Source organism: Sporothrix schenckii, assembly GCF_000961545.1.
Source record: "Sporothrix schenckii 1099-18 chromosome Unknown Cont44, whole genome shotgun sequence".
In the NCBI taxonomy this organism is placed as follows: Eukaryota; Fungi; Ascomycota; class Sordariomycetes; order Ophiostomatales; family Ophiostomataceae; genus Sporothrix; species Sporothrix schenckii.
The window spans coordinates 3776972-3791224 of NW_015971145.1; the positions used below are offsets into that span (position 1 = coordinate 3776972).

At 59.6% G+C, this 14253-nt stretch overlaps 4 protein-coding genes across 4 annotated transcripts; 2 read left to right on the forward strand and 2 right to left on the reverse strand.

Moving 5' to 3' along the window:
• Positions 1 to 602: 602 nt before the first annotated feature.
• Positions 603 to 7305, reverse strand: SPSK_08268 (nucleoprotein TPR; the record flags this gene model as incomplete). Its single annotated transcript, XM_016734873.1, has 2 exons — positions 603 to 6934; positions 7014 to 7305. The coding sequence occupies 2 exons, from the start codon at positions 7303 to 7305 to the stop codon at positions 603 to 605; spliced, it is 6624 nt and encodes a 2207-aa protein (XP_016587956.1).
• Positions 7306 to 8534: 1229 nt separating this feature from the next.
• SPSK_09521 (pectinesterase) lies at positions 8535 to 9579 on the reverse strand (the record flags this gene model as incomplete). Its single annotated transcript, XM_016736093.1, has 2 exons — positions 8535 to 9401; positions 9466 to 9579. The coding sequence occupies 2 exons, from the start codon at positions 9577 to 9579 to the stop codon at positions 8535 to 8537; spliced, it is 981 nt and encodes a 326-aa protein (XP_016587957.1).
• Positions 9580 to 10920: 1341 nt separating this feature from the next.
• Positions 10921 to 11169, forward strand: SPSK_10177 (uncharacterized protein; the record flags this gene model as incomplete). Its single annotated transcript, XM_016736727.1, has 1 exon — positions 10921 to 11169. One exon carries the CDS (start codon positions 10921 to 10923, stop codon positions 11167 to 11169), a length of 249 nt encoding a protein of 82 aa, XP_016587958.1.
• Positions 11170 to 12468: 1299 nt separating this feature from the next.
• Positions 12469 to 14211, forward strand: SPSK_08969 (monooxygenase; the record flags this gene model as incomplete). Its single annotated transcript, XM_016735551.1, has 1 exon — positions 12469 to 14211. The coding sequence occupies one exon, from the start codon at positions 12469 to 12471 to the stop codon at positions 14209 to 14211; it is 1743 nt and encodes a 580-aa protein (XP_016587959.1).
• Between the last annotated feature and the right edge of the window lie 42 nt (positions 14212 to 14253).

The window sequence follows — 14253 nt, forward strand, 5'->3', positions numbered from 1 at the left end:
ATGAAACAAAGGTTAAATTTAAAGAATATAATAATAGGGAAATAAAACTTATTTAATACTGTAAGGCGGATTTTAATTTAGTCTCATTGAAGAATTACGCACATTGTTGTACTTATGTCAAGATTGTATGGTAGTACCTTTAAAGATCTTTGCCATGCCGACGAGAGCATCAACGAACGCATGTAGTCTTAAATGTTTCATTTAATAGTACAGACATAGGAAACTGAGATACCTTGCAGTCGAACCGTATAGAAAACGAAAGTCCAAAATACAAATGCACACCATTCTTTGCCTCCTTAGTGTTTGAGAAAAGAACAAAAGAAATAAAAAAGCATAACAGAAAGATGGTGGAAGATGGACGAAAAACAAGAGGCGGGAAAGGCCAGAAACGTCAAAGCAATAAGACGAAGAAGAAAACAAAAGAAACATCCCTGGAACCAAGAGAAAACATTGGTAAAACAGAAAACAATAAAACACGGCCGTATTTTTATTGCCACACCTCCTTTCCTCCTTTCCTCTGCCAATGGCCACCGCACTCCCTCTCTATCCAAGCACTCTGCGCTCGTCGCTCATCAACCTCCCCTCTTGGCCTTGCCTTTTCCCTACTGGGCTTGGCCACCTGCACCAGCACCGCCGGCGCCGCCAGCACCACCAGCCTGTCCGCCCGCCGGACCGCCGGGTCCACCGCCCCCGCGCATCCGCTTGACGCCACCACCCGCAGCATCGCCGCCGTCGTTGCGCGGCCGCTTGTTGCCCGGGTTGAAGGCATCGGCAGACGGGTTGAGGTTCGCACCACCACCACCACCACCCGTGTTGCCGCCACCCCGGCCCTGATTCTGGCCCATGCCGCCACGGCCGCGGCCGCGTGGTGCCTGATAGACACCGCCACGACCCGCACCGCCGGCACCGCCGCGGTTGCTGTTCTGGTTGTTGCCGTGCGCGCCGCCGCGGCCGCTACCAGGGACGGGGATACCACTCCGCGGGCCGCCTTGCTGTTGGCCAAGGGCGGACTGCGGCCGTTGTGGCTGCTGTTGGGATTGCTGGGGTTGATGTTGGGGTTGATGTTGTTGCTGCTGCTGTGGTTGTTGTTGCTGCTGCTGTTGCTGCTGGGCTGCTTTGGCAAAGGGGTTGTTCGGCTGCGGGATCTCGCTCGGTTTGCTGAGGAACGGGTTGTCGAGCGCCGGCGGACCACCGGCAGGTGCAGGGAGAGAGGAAGGTAGACTGCTGTTCGCCGGTTGAGGCTTCGTCGGTAGCGAGGAGACGCGTTGCTGTTGCTGCGGTTGCTGCTGTGGCTGGGGCCGTAGAGCGCCAGGCGCCGCGGCCGGTGTGGCCGCCTGTACGGCCGCGGGTGTTGCGGGCGGCTGGGCCCGGGCTGGCGGTTGTGCCGCAGCCGGACCGGGCGTTCCTGGTGCCGGTGTCGCTGGGTTGGAGGCCGCAGGCGTCGCCGGTGCCGGCCGGGCATCCTTGGCAATGGCCCAGACCTCGCCCACGGGCCGCTGTGGCGTCTGCTGCGCGGCGGTCGAGACCACATCCAGCTTCGCCGTGGCCGTCTTGAGCTTGTTCTCGGCCATGTTGATGCGGATCGACGACTTCTTCTCTGCCATCATCTGGCCCGACTCGCGCGCCGACGTTATCTTGGCATCGTACTCGGCCTTGACGGCTTGCTCGACCTCGTCGCGCACCTTCTTGGTCTCCGACTCAATCTTCTTCTTGATGTTGGCCGTCACAATGCTGCGGATCGTCGCGTTGTTGGCCAGCAGCTCACGCGTCTCCGTGTCACCCAGCTTCGACAGGTCGAGTGGCGTACCGGCCGTCGTCGGCGTCCCCGGCTCGGCCTTGGCTGGTGTCGAAGGCACCTCGCTTGTCGCCTCGCCCGGTGCTGGCGCTGGTGCTGCTGTACCGGTAGACGACTGCTCGGCCATCCAAATCTTCTTCTCCTGCTCAACGCGCAGGTCCAGCTCCGCCTGCAGCTTCTCGCGAGCCTCGCGGACCTCCTGTTCCGCCTTCTCCTTGGTCTCCTTCAGCTTTTTGTTGAGCGCGTCCTTCATCTTATCAGACCGCTCCTTGAGCGTGCTCTGAATGTTGTCCTCGACCTCCTTGGCCTTTTGCTCAAACGCGGCGGCACGCGCCTCGGCGGCGGCAATGCGCTGTTGCAGCTCCTCTTTCTCGGCGTCGCTGAGAGGAGCAACAGCAGCAGCAGGCGCAGCACTCCCCGCAAAACCGTTGGCCGCTGGGGCTGCAGCGCCGTACTCGCCAGACGGATTCTGTGCAGGCGCCTGGGCTTGGGCCAGAGCAGCCTGGGCCTGTGCGACCGCCTGGTCTCGCTCGGCCACGGCGGTGTCGAGCTGGGTCCGCAGGCTGACGAGCTCCTGCTCAACGGCCGCTTTTTCGGTACGCACGACCTCGAGCTCGCCACGCAGCTGGTGTACCTCGTGCTGGAGAAGCGCCGCATCGTCTGTGCTGAGGGCGTTCGTGTCAGCAGGCGGCTGCTGCTGTTGCCCATTGACGTCCATGGCCGCCGTCGGTGCCGGCGTCGACGGTACGGAGGCCGCATGTGCCTCCTCCTCTTGCTGGGCGTTGTTGGCGCGGCTCTCGACGGCTGCCTTGGCGGCCGCGTTGGCGGCCTCGAGCTCCTGCTCGACGGTGGCCAGGCGGGCTGCCGCGGCCGTGGCCTGCTCCTGCAGCTCTGTCTTCTGGCTCGTGAGCTCGCGAATCTGGGCACCCTGCTGGCGGGCCTTTTCCTTGGCTTGCTCGATGAGTTTCTGGCGCGTCTCGCGCCACTGGCCGCGGTCGGACTCGAGCGACGTCTCAAGCTCGGTGATCTTGGCGCGCAGCTCCGTCTCGGTCGTCTGCAGCGCCGAGCGCTCGGCCTCGAGGGCCGCCATGCTCTCCTTGAGCTGGTCGAGCTCGGTCGGGTCGACGCGGCCGTACTTGGACAGGATGCTCTCCGTGCGCTTCTGCCAGCGCTCGCGGTCTTCGGTGATCTGCTTGACCTCCTCGTCCATAAACAGCTTCTGGTTCTCGAGCTCGGCGACGCGCTGCTCGAGCGGCTGGATCTGCGCATGCAGCATCTCGATCTTGCCGTCCTTGAGCACGAGCTGCGCCTGCGCATGCTGGTTGTCGTTGCGCAGCGTGACGTTGCTCTCGCGGATCAGGTTGAGCTCGTTGAGCTTCTCCATCAGCTCCTTGTGCGTCTGCGACGACCGGCTCACGTCGGCCTGTGCGCGGCGCTCCTGCTCGAGCTTGAGGCGCGCCTCGTCCAGCTGGGCTTGCGCATAATCGTGCTTCTGCTGCAGGCGCTGGTTCTCTTGCAGCTTGAGGTCGTACTGCACCTCCAGAATCTCCTTTTCGCGGCGCAGGTAGTTGTTGAGCTCGCGCAGGCCCTCGGTGGCAGCATCGGCAAAGGCGGACGGGGTGCCTTCGGCGCTGTTGTTGTCGCTGCTGTCCGTGGCACCGATGCCTGCTGCTGCTGCCGACCGACTCTGCTGCAGGCTGGCAATCTGGGCGGTGACAGTCTCGAGCTGCTGGCCGAGCAGCTTGTTCTGTGCGTTGGTGTCGTCGCGGCGCGCCTTGATTTCGATCAGTTCTTGCTCAAACTGCTGGCGGCGCTCCTCCCAGGACGACTCGCTCTGGGCGAGGGCGAGCTTGGCCGAGTCGGCCTCAGCGCGCCAGGAGGCCGCCTCGGTGCGCAGGTGGTTGTGCTCTGAGCGCAGGACCTGCAGCTGCTTGGCGGCCTCGGCGTGCTTGACGAGCTCCTGTTCGTAGTCCTTTTGGGCGCGCGTGGCAATCTCGGCCTGGGCGCGGAGGTCGGACTGGTGGTACTTCTTCTCGTCCTTGTAGCGGTCCTCGCTGTCCTTGAGGCGGGCAATCTCTGATTCCAGGATGCGCTTCTCGTCGTCCAGCTTGCGGGTGAGGTCCGCTTGCGAGTCGCGCAGGCCGTTGAGCTCGTTGGTCGAGGTGGCGAGCTCGGCAGACAGCGCCTCGACGCGCTGCTCGAGCTCCTTGATCCGGGCCTCCTTGGCCTCGAGCGCGCCGTCCATCTCCTGGCGGTACTGGTCCTGCGCCTCGTTCAGGTTGTTGAGGTCGTCCTCGATGGCGTGCGCAATGTCCTTGTACGAGTTGGCCTCCTCCTTGCTGGACGCCAGCTCGATGCGGGCGAGGTCGAGGTCGCGGCGCAGGTCAGACAGCTCAGCCTCGAGCTCGTCCGCGCGCGACGCCGAGCCGCCGGCGCCCTCGCCCTCGTCGTCACCGCCGCTGCCACCGTCGGCCCCAGCCACACCGCCATCCTCTTGCTGCTGGGCTGATGGTGGTGGTGCGCGCGGCGTCGGGCGGGGCTGCAGGCGTTGGGTGCGCTCTTCGGCGTTGCGCAGCTCAATGGTAAGCTCGTTGACGCGAGCCTGGAGGTGGTCGCGGCTGGTCTTGAGGGCAACAAGCTCCTCCTTGCTCTGGGCGATGCTGGCCATGAGGTCGTCGATGCGCTTCTGGCTCTGCTGGGCGTCGTACTCCTTGCGCAGTTGCAGTTTCTTGGCGTCCTCAATCTCCTCCGACAGCTTGCGCTTGGTGGTGGTCAGTTCGGCCTCGAGGTTGTCGATCTGGGTCTGCAGGCGGCGTTTCGTCTCCGACTCGGACAGCTCGCGCTCGTTGAGCAGGCTCTGCTGCGAGGACAGCAGCGTGTTGAGGCGCGACTTGTCCTCGTTGAGGCTCTCGTTGTCCTGGGCCAGGCGGTCCTGGATGCCCTTCCAGAGCGACTTCTCGGCCTTGAGGTTGGCGTTCTCGTTGCGCATGCTCTCGAGCAGGCTGCGCACCTCGACGAGATCCATGGCGACCTGCTGGGTGCGGATGTCCTGCTTCGCGTACGACTCGGACAGCGACTGGTTCTTCTCCTGCAGGGCCTTGTTGTCGGTCTCGAGGGCGGCGTAGTTGGACTGCAGGATCTCGTAGCGCTCAGAAGCCAAGGTCAGCTGGCTGTTGATGCGCGCAATCTCGCCCTGGAGGATGCTGCGTTCGTGGGACAGCTTGTCGACCTGGGCACGCATGGTCTCGCGGTCGACGCCCTGCTCGTTGCGGTAGGCGTCAAAGTTGTTTTGCAGCTCGCGCAGGGCCACAGTGAGCTCGCCACTGTCGTCGGTGGCAGAGCCGGTATGCTCGATGCTGGCCAGGACCTCGCGCGTGTTTTGGCCGGGCGTGGCCGGATCATTGCCCGCAGCAGCAGCAGCACCCAGCACGGAGCTGATCTCGGCGTGGCTGGCCTTTTGCTGCAGCATGCGGCGGAACATGTCGCGCTCGGTCATGTAGCTCTTCATACGGACGGTGACGGCCTTGGACTCGTCCTGCAGGCGGCCTACGGTGTCGCGCAGGCTGAGCAGCTCGGCGCGGTCCTGCTCGACCTGGCGCTTGGCCTCGGACGCCTCCTCGCTCTCCATCTTCGTGGCGAACTCGCGCGTCATACGCAGCAGCTCGGCATTCTGGGTCTGCAGCTCCTGGATGTCCTTGAAGACGACAAAGCGCTCCGAGATGAACTGGTGCGTGTCGGACATGTCGTCGAGCGAGCCCTCGGCGACCTGGCCGCGCTGCAGGCGCTCAAACTGGCGTGCCTCTTCGTCGGACAGCTCGTCCAAGCCCTTCTCGCGGGCCTGGATGGTGAAGACCAGCAGCTGGATCTGGGTGCTGAGGTCGCGCAGTTGCGTGCGCAGGATCTCAATCTCGGCCTGGGCGGTGATGCTCGAGGCCTCGGCCTTCTTGGCGGCCTTCTTGGCCATATCGCGCTCGCTGAAGCTCTCCTCGCAGAGACGTGAGATCTGCACGTTCTCGCTGCGCAGGCGCTCGGCCTCTTCCTGGAGGTCGGCAATCTCGGGGCTCTTGGCTTCCAGGGCGCTCATAATCTCGTCGAGCTCCTGGCCAAGCTCCTGGGTGCGGCGGCGCTCGCGGGCCAGCTCGCCCTTGGTCTTGTACAGCTCCTCCATGGCCTGGGCGGCCGAGATGCTGGACTTGCCGCGCAGGACGGAGCCGGGCGTGCCAAACGGTGACGCGGCACGCAGCAGACCCGCATTGGCACCGCCGTTGTTCGCACGGGGTGTCTGCGGTGCTGAGCCGGGCGTGGCATGGATGATGGAGGCAGCAGCGGGTGTGGCGAGGGCGGCCTGAATGCGGTCGATCTCGGCCTCGAGCTCCTGGCCAACACGCTCGGCCTGCTGTAGATCCTGGCGCAGCTGCTCCATCTCGTTGCGCACGCGGCGCACCTCGTCGGCGGACTCGTCCTTGACCTGCTCGAGACGCAGCTCGACTTCGCGGAGGCGATTGCGGTGGGTTTCGGTTTGCTGCTCCTTGAGTTCGACGAGACGGGCTGAGGACGCCAGCTCGGCGCGGAAGCCCTCTTCGCTGCGGGCTGCGGCCTCCTGGAGCTGCTGGACCTTGGCCAGGGCCTCGTCGGCCTTGCGCTGGGCATCCTCGAGGCGGGTGCGCAGCTGCTTCTCGGAGCGCGTCAGGGCGGCGACGGTTGACTGGGCTTCTTCGTTTTGGCGCTGCAGCTCGGCGATGCGGGCGCCCTTTTCCTTGCGCAGCTTGAGCGACTCGTCACTCTTGGTCTTGAGCTCGGCCTCGAACCATTCATTGTTCTTGCGGGCAAAGGCCAGCTCCTGCTGCAGCGACTGCTCGCGGAACTTGGCGCTGCTGGCGGTGGCCTGGGCGGCCTGAATCTGTTGCTGGAGGGCGGTGACCTCCTGGTTGAGCTTGAGGGTCTTTTGGTGTTGGGTCTGCAGCTCTTCGGCTAGCTCGGCGTTGGCAGAGGTCTTGGACTCGAGGATGGCAAGGGTGTCGCGGTTGGAGGCTTCGAGAGAGGCGTTGCGGCTGGCGAGACGCTCGATTTCGGTCTGCGCATTTGCGCCGGAGGCCTTGATGGTCTGGAGCTCGTTTTCGACGGCGCGGCGGGCGTTTTCTGGACAAGTTAGTAGATACACCAAAGGGAGAAAGCCTGGGTGTAAGGAACATGGAACATGGAACATGGGGGAGTGTACCTTCGTCTTGAAGCTTCCGCCGCAGGTCGTCCGCATCCTTTCGACTCGCCTCGGCGGCGGATTTGAATGAGCCGCTGCGGGCCTCGGAGCTGCGTACGACGCTCTCGAGCTCAATGTCGACGTTGAGCTTCGCGGCATACAGGGCATCAAACTCGTGGGCCTTGGTAACGACGGCTTCAAGGATGGCTTGGACGAGGTCGGGCGTCGGCGCGGTCACGGCGGACGTGAGGTTCGTCTCAGGCACGCCGAGATGCGTGGACAGGTAGCCCACGTCCACGGTTGCCGCCGCCATTGTGGAGGTTGGGCGGGGAGAAGGATGCGCGATGCAGGTCCTTTCGGGAGAGAGGAGGGGTGCAGAGGGAGTCGGGCTTTTTGTTAGAATGCTTCCATCAAGAAAGCTGTCGAGGTCGACAGAGTCGAGAAGCGGAAGTGAACCGGTCGCTGAGTCCAGGAAATGGGGATGATTACGACGAAAACGACAGATGAAATAGATTTGCGTCGCAGCTTGTCAGCTCCTGGGATGCGTGTTGCGGTTGTGGCCCGGGGCTGTCGCTTTTGACCGGGTGGTGATGCGATGCAGTGAGATCGATGTTTCTTTGTTTGTATTTTGCAAAGACGGGGCCCCTAGTCGCTGTTTTCGGTAGCTCTCTGCATGCAGGCAGGCGCCGCCCTGGTTTTGGCGCTGGTGCACGGGGCGACCAACGAATCAAAGCGCTCTGGCCAATGGGAGCGCGCCGTTGGTTAAAGTGGGTCAGTCTTGAGAGGACGACAAGATGAATGTCTTCCAATATGACGACGTACGGCAAGCAAGTGAAGATGAGTACAAGATAGCACGAGATTACTGTTTTATGAGAAGGAAGGGTGTCCTCTCACGTATTAATATTTAAGGCACACACCTTGCGCGCTGTCATGGCATATTTCTGTGTCTCTCGCGATTCAGCCATGAGCGTGACTTACCACGTGACTAAGTTTTATCGTTCAGGTGACGACACTACTAACAAAAATATATGTACACATGTTACCTCGTTGTCTGAGAGCGATCTTTATCCTAGCTTTGAACACGCGTACCGTGTAGTCGCCCCGGGCTTTGTGGACTTGTTCTTGGCACAGTACTCGTCGGTAGCAAGGCCCTGACGGTAGACACCGTGGTCAATATCGAAACCCCTCAGCTACTGTGGCGGACCGTCGTCATGAGACCGAGCAGGACGTATTTGAGTCCCTAAGGCGGCGGCCATGGCCCATTTCAACGAGCTGACGGCCAGCGCCAACGGTACAATAACAGCGGAGGGTACGTTGAGATGACTTTTTTGTTATAGATATGTTTGCTTTCTTATATATTTGATTAGTTTGCATGTAACACAGACTGCACTGGCTTATACAAGTTTAGTCCAAGTTTCTCTTATTCCGTTATTATCTGTGGTGGTGAAGACAGCCGATCTTGACTGCTGTCCGCTTCCGACTCGTTAGCTGTTCTTTCCTATTCCCATACACTTCCCAGGTTCCCCGTCTACCGTCCCTCCACTACACATAGCTTGTATCCACCCAGTTTGCATAGTCGCTGTCCAGAATCGTGCCAATCGAAATGGGCGACGACAGCTTGGTCGCGAAGCTGACCCGCGTGCCTCTGGCGCCCGCGCCCGTGTTGTCGTACTCTTGGAACGAGACGCCGGCCGTGTTGGGTGTGCTCGTGCTCCAGATCGACCAGCCGGCCGCATTGACAATGCTGGATAGCACAGTCTTCTGGACGCAAACGCGCGCGTACTGGCTCCAGGGCCGGCCGAGGTAGACGGTGCCGGAAGCCACGGACGCTCCAGACGCTGCAGTCACGGTCGACTGGTCAATGACATAATAGCTGTCACCGGACGCACTTGGCCGTCCATCGGCTGTGATGCTGCCGCCGCCTGCTTTGAGGGCAATATCGCTCTTGGTGATCCATGCGCGTGCGTATTGGCCAAAGACAAAGTCGACGGCGCCCTCAATATAGCAGCCCGCATACACCTGGTTGCCCGTCTGGGCCAGCAGGGTGTCTTGGTACCCGTAGAGACCGACACCGTAGTAGCCCTGCTTCGTGTTGTAGGCAGCCAGCGCAATGGCCTGGCTGCCCTTGCCGTAGGTGTTTTTTATGTTGATGTTGTAGACCCTGACGCTGGGCGACAGGTTGATGAGGGCGGCCGTGTGCTCGTCGTCGAAGCCGTCGGCGGCACTCGACTTCCACGTGAGGTTGACGACATTGCTGGTGTACGACGCCGTGTTGGCTGTCTGGCCGTAGATGGTCAGGGCGCCCGCCAGAACGGGTATTGTCACTTGCTCCGTGTACGTGCCGGCATAGACGAAGATTTTGCTCGGAGACTTTGACGTCGGGGAGATGGAGCCGACGGCTTTTTGGATCTGAGGATATTCAGTGGGGGCATCATACCAAAGAGGTAGGGAAAGGACAAAAACGACAACTCACTATATTGTAGTCACAGCCCGAAGAGCACACGGTGATGCTGCCACTTGGTGGACTCGTCCTGCCCGTGGCAAAGGCGTGTCCAATGCACATGCTCAAGACAAGTGTCGACAACATGTGGGGAGGCGGTGTCTTGTCCTGGCTTTGACGGTAGGTGTCTGCTATCTGGCGTCTGTATTTTGTTTACACGTCGTAACTCTCGATAGAATGGATTTATATTTCGTATATAGTGCTCGAGATGTCGTGCACAATTGTTAGATGATATCGGACGACATCGAACGACATAAGCGTGGCTACGGCGTACAACGCGGGCTCGTATCTCTTATTGGTAGTTTTATCTCAGACCGGGTCCATAAACAATCTCTACAATCCCAACTCTTCCCGGGTATTCCAAGCATTCTAGGCCTTCCAAAGTAGCCGGCTAAAGTCACCCGCATATATGTTACGACCGCCGCCAAAATTGAATCTTCAGGTTAACCGATTACTGTCGTGATACTTACACCGTTACGTGGAGTTATGAGACGACAATAACGCGTCCAAACAGGGACTGGGGTCAGAAGACTTAAGCCAGGTTCTCTTCCAGAGTTTCAGCTACGCCATGTTTCGTCGTTCGTCGTGAACCTGGATCTTAGACCCATTTGGTGATTTGGATAGGCCCCAACGCCTACTTCAACGCAAACAGGTTTGGGGCGCGTGGATGGCGGCTGGACACATTGTCCCCCATCATTTCGTCAGCAGTGTAACGTCTTCAAGATGCAACGGCACTAGACAACGAAACGGCCCGCAGCGCCATTGTCTTAAACTTTCTTGGCAGGTTCGAGCGGGCCCAGTTTTGGACGTCGTCCAAGGACCTATAAGTTACATGCGCATGCAATGTTTGTTGTCTTTTAGCAAGGCGTTGAATTTATCGAACTGTACGACTGTACGACTATTCAGTCACGTCTAGCATATGGTGCCTCAGTGGCTACGATTCCTCCCGAGCTTAGTTAGCTTCCTCCTCTGATCGGATCTTTTTTCCATTGTAGATAAGATATAAGGCTGGCAGGACTTGGGTGCAGAAAGCCAGAGTGAGGCCTGGAAAACACGTCGTACTACGGTAATGAATAACGTTTTGGCTTTTGATTGCCGCTTTCCCGTTTGGCTTGTTTATTGCCATTGCGGAAGGTGGCGCGTTGTTTGTTTGGTGAGGAAGGCGCGATGACGTGGGGCTGTCAACGACGTCATGCAATCCGCCCCCGTGTAACAGAATGATTGCGGGGGAAGGCGCGACGTACGATTTTCGTCTCGCCCTTCTTCCATCAGTGATTTCCAACAACATCAACATCATCAACTTCGCCAACTCTACAATTCATGCGTCGAAACGTTTACAATCAACGCCGCGCTATTTTCTCAAACTACAAATCCGCAAACGTTGTCACCATCAGAACCTTCCGCACAGCTCCCCACTGCAAGACCAAAATGACTGACGATAAGGCCAAATCGGGAGCTACTGAAGCCTCCAACCAATCGGGGCAGACAACAGCATCTTCCACGCACCACAACCCCGGAGCTGAGGCGCTGCGCAAGGCGTATGCTAAGTACAATGTCCAACCGACTGTCTCCAACCCGGCCGGAGCCCACCACAATGCCGACCAGGCTCCAACGGACGGCGCGACGCAAGCCAAGGACATACCGACGGATGAGAGCGGTGGCGGAGAAAAGCGGTAATGGGATAGTCCAGCCAGGTCTCATTCGATTGTTTCACCATCTGGTAGGATGAGAGGATAACGGGAGGTGATAAACTCGAGGCTGGATGGTCCCGTGCGACGGAACAACAGCTGGCAGGTTTCAATCTCACGTCCTACTTATATTTGACGAGAGCAGCTACGATATGACATAGTTCCTTAATCGGAATCCACGATGATTGTCATAAACCAGTTTCAAATGTCAAAGCTGAAAACGTGGACATGGAGATGGAGGTAATGGCGGAGATGCTTGTCGACACCCGGGGCGACGAGACTCTTGGTGTAACAGACGAGTGGTGTGATAATGCTACTAGATATGATTGTCTCGAATAACAACAGGAGACGAGATAGCATGGCTCATGACGTTTGTCGAATTAAAATTGATTCGCTTTTATCTTCATAGTTGAATTCATTTCTTTGGTTACCGATGGCTCCTTCCTCGGGAGTGGCATGTACCGCCGAAATCTGAGAGCCGGCGCGGCATTCGGCACTCGCACTTCTGGACAGAGCGGACCCCCTCTCTTTCCTTTTCCAGACCAGCCCTTCGTCGCTTCATCGCTGCTTCCTCCACCGTGTCGCAATACTGACTCGTTCCTACTTCCTGCCTCCAACTACGGGCTACCCACATTTACAGTGGTGCCTCGTGGCATGTCTCCGTTTGCCTAAAAGGCGGCCGCAACTGTTCCCTCGCAACTGGCGAAATACCAACCGTCCTAATCACGGCGTATGGACAAGACAACGCTATTGTTCATTTCATTGATTTCACGTTCTGTTCACCCCGAGTTGTCCCGATTTGTCAACCGAGTTCCGGATGAGGCCAGCTACTCGTCTTGTCGTCTCGAGATCGCCACGTCCTTAAGAATGCCACTCCTCTACGACTGTCACCAATAATGCGTATTCGTCACTTACCTGTGCCGCGCCCCAAGAACGGCAAGCGGAGCACGACTGATCCCGCTTTGCCGAGCCTCCCCTATCTTACTGTCGCTGCACATTCTACATTTCCGGTCCAGACGACCTCAAGGGACCGGGGACAACCAATATACATGTCCAGTGCCATGTGGCACGCCCATTCTACCAAAGTTGTATGAAGGAAAGAACTTGTGAAGGCTTACAGGCTATCCACAGTCATCTGCCACCGCCCTCTATTCCATTGGGATAATATTGTCACTTTATAATTATTTTACAGTTCTCTTCCTCATGGGTTAGGATAGCACATCATCTATTCGTGTATCATCTTCCTTGGCGACCTCCAACATCCTCTATACCCATATCTGGACACATCATGACGCAAGATGGTGCCAACGGCACAAACGGCGTGCCCAAGGTGAACGGCACGAACGGAACTCACTCTAACGACGCTGCGCCCAAGGCGTCGCCGTTTGGATCGCTCAACGATGGCCTTGACTACGATGTGTTGATCATCGGTGCCGGCCTCAGTGGCATTTACGCCATGTACCGCATGGCGCAGCTGGGCCTGCGGGCCAAGGTCCTGGAGGCTGGGGCGAGCGAGGGGGGCACATGGTTCTGGAACCGGTACCCGGGCGCGCGGTTTGACTCGGAGAGTTACTCGTACATCTTTTCGTTTTCGCCCGAGATCCTGGCAGAGTGGGACTGGACGGAGCACTTTGCGCCGCAGCCGGAGACGCTGCGGTACATTGAGTTTGTGACACGCAAGCTGGACCTGCGCAAGCACATGCAGTTTGACACGCGCATCCGCCGCGCGCAGTTTGCGGAGCGTGCCCGCGCGTGGACGCTGACGGACGACCAGGGCCGCACCTACACGTCGCGGTACCTGATCACGGCCATTGGCATCCTCAACGAGCCGACGCTGCCCGACATTCCCGGCGTGCACACGTACCAGGGGGAGGCATGGCACACGGCGCGCTGGCCGCAGGGCGGCGAAGACCGGCTGGCGGGCAAGCGCGTGGGCGTCATCGGCACGGGCGCGACGGCGATCCAGACGATCCAGACGATTGCGCCCACGGTTGGGTCGCTCACTGTCTTCCAGCGCACGCCCAACTGGACGGCGCCGCTGCGCAATGCCACGATTAGCAAAGCGGAGATGGCGGCCATCCGCGCGAGGTACCCCGAGATCTTCCGGAAATGCGCCGAGTCGGCCTCGTGCTTCGTGCACGTCGGCGACGACCACGACACGGTGGCGACGCCCGCCGCGGAGCGCGAGCGCCACTGGGAGCAGCTGTACGCGCAGCGCGGCTTCAGTAAGGTGCTGGCCGTCTCGCGCGACATTGCCACGAGCCGCGAGGCCAATGCACTGTACAGCGCCTTCCACGAAAAAAAGATCCGGGCGCGCATCCAAGACCCCAAGGTGGCGGACCTGCTGATCCCGACCGACCACGGGTTCGGCACGCGGCGCACACCGCTCGAGAGCGGCTACTACGAGGTGTTCAACCAGGCCAACGTGACGCTGGTGGACGTGCGCCGCAATCCGATCGAGCGCATCACGGCGACGGGCGTGCACACGTCAGATGGTCGGGACTACGATGTCGACGTGCTGGTGTATGCCACGGGCTTCGACGCCGTGACGGGCTCGTTCAATGCCATTGACTTTGAGGGCATTGGCGGCACGAAGCTCCGCGACGTTTGGGGCGAGGGCATCAAGACGTACCTGGGCCTGACGGTCAAGAACTTCCCCAACATGTTTATGATTATGGGACCGCACCAGACGATTGGCAACGTCCCGCGAAGCATCGAGTACGCGGTGCAGTGGACGGCCGAGTTCATAGAGTGGGCGGCGGCCCACCAAGTCACGTACTGCGAGGCGACGGACGAGGGCGTGGCGGCGTGGACGGAGCACGTGCACGAGTGCGGCAAGGGCCTGCTGGCAAACGAGGTGGACTCGTGGATGACGGGGGTCAACAAGAACCTGGCGCACAAGCAGAAGCGATCGATGACGCGGTACACCGGCCCGGCACCGGGTTACCGCAAGCGGTGCGAGGAGGTCAAGGAGCAGGGCTACTCAACATTTGTCCTCAGGAAAGGCGGCGACGCAAAAACAAAAGAATAAAGAAATTTCATGAGAAGGTTCACAGATGCACATGGTGTGCAA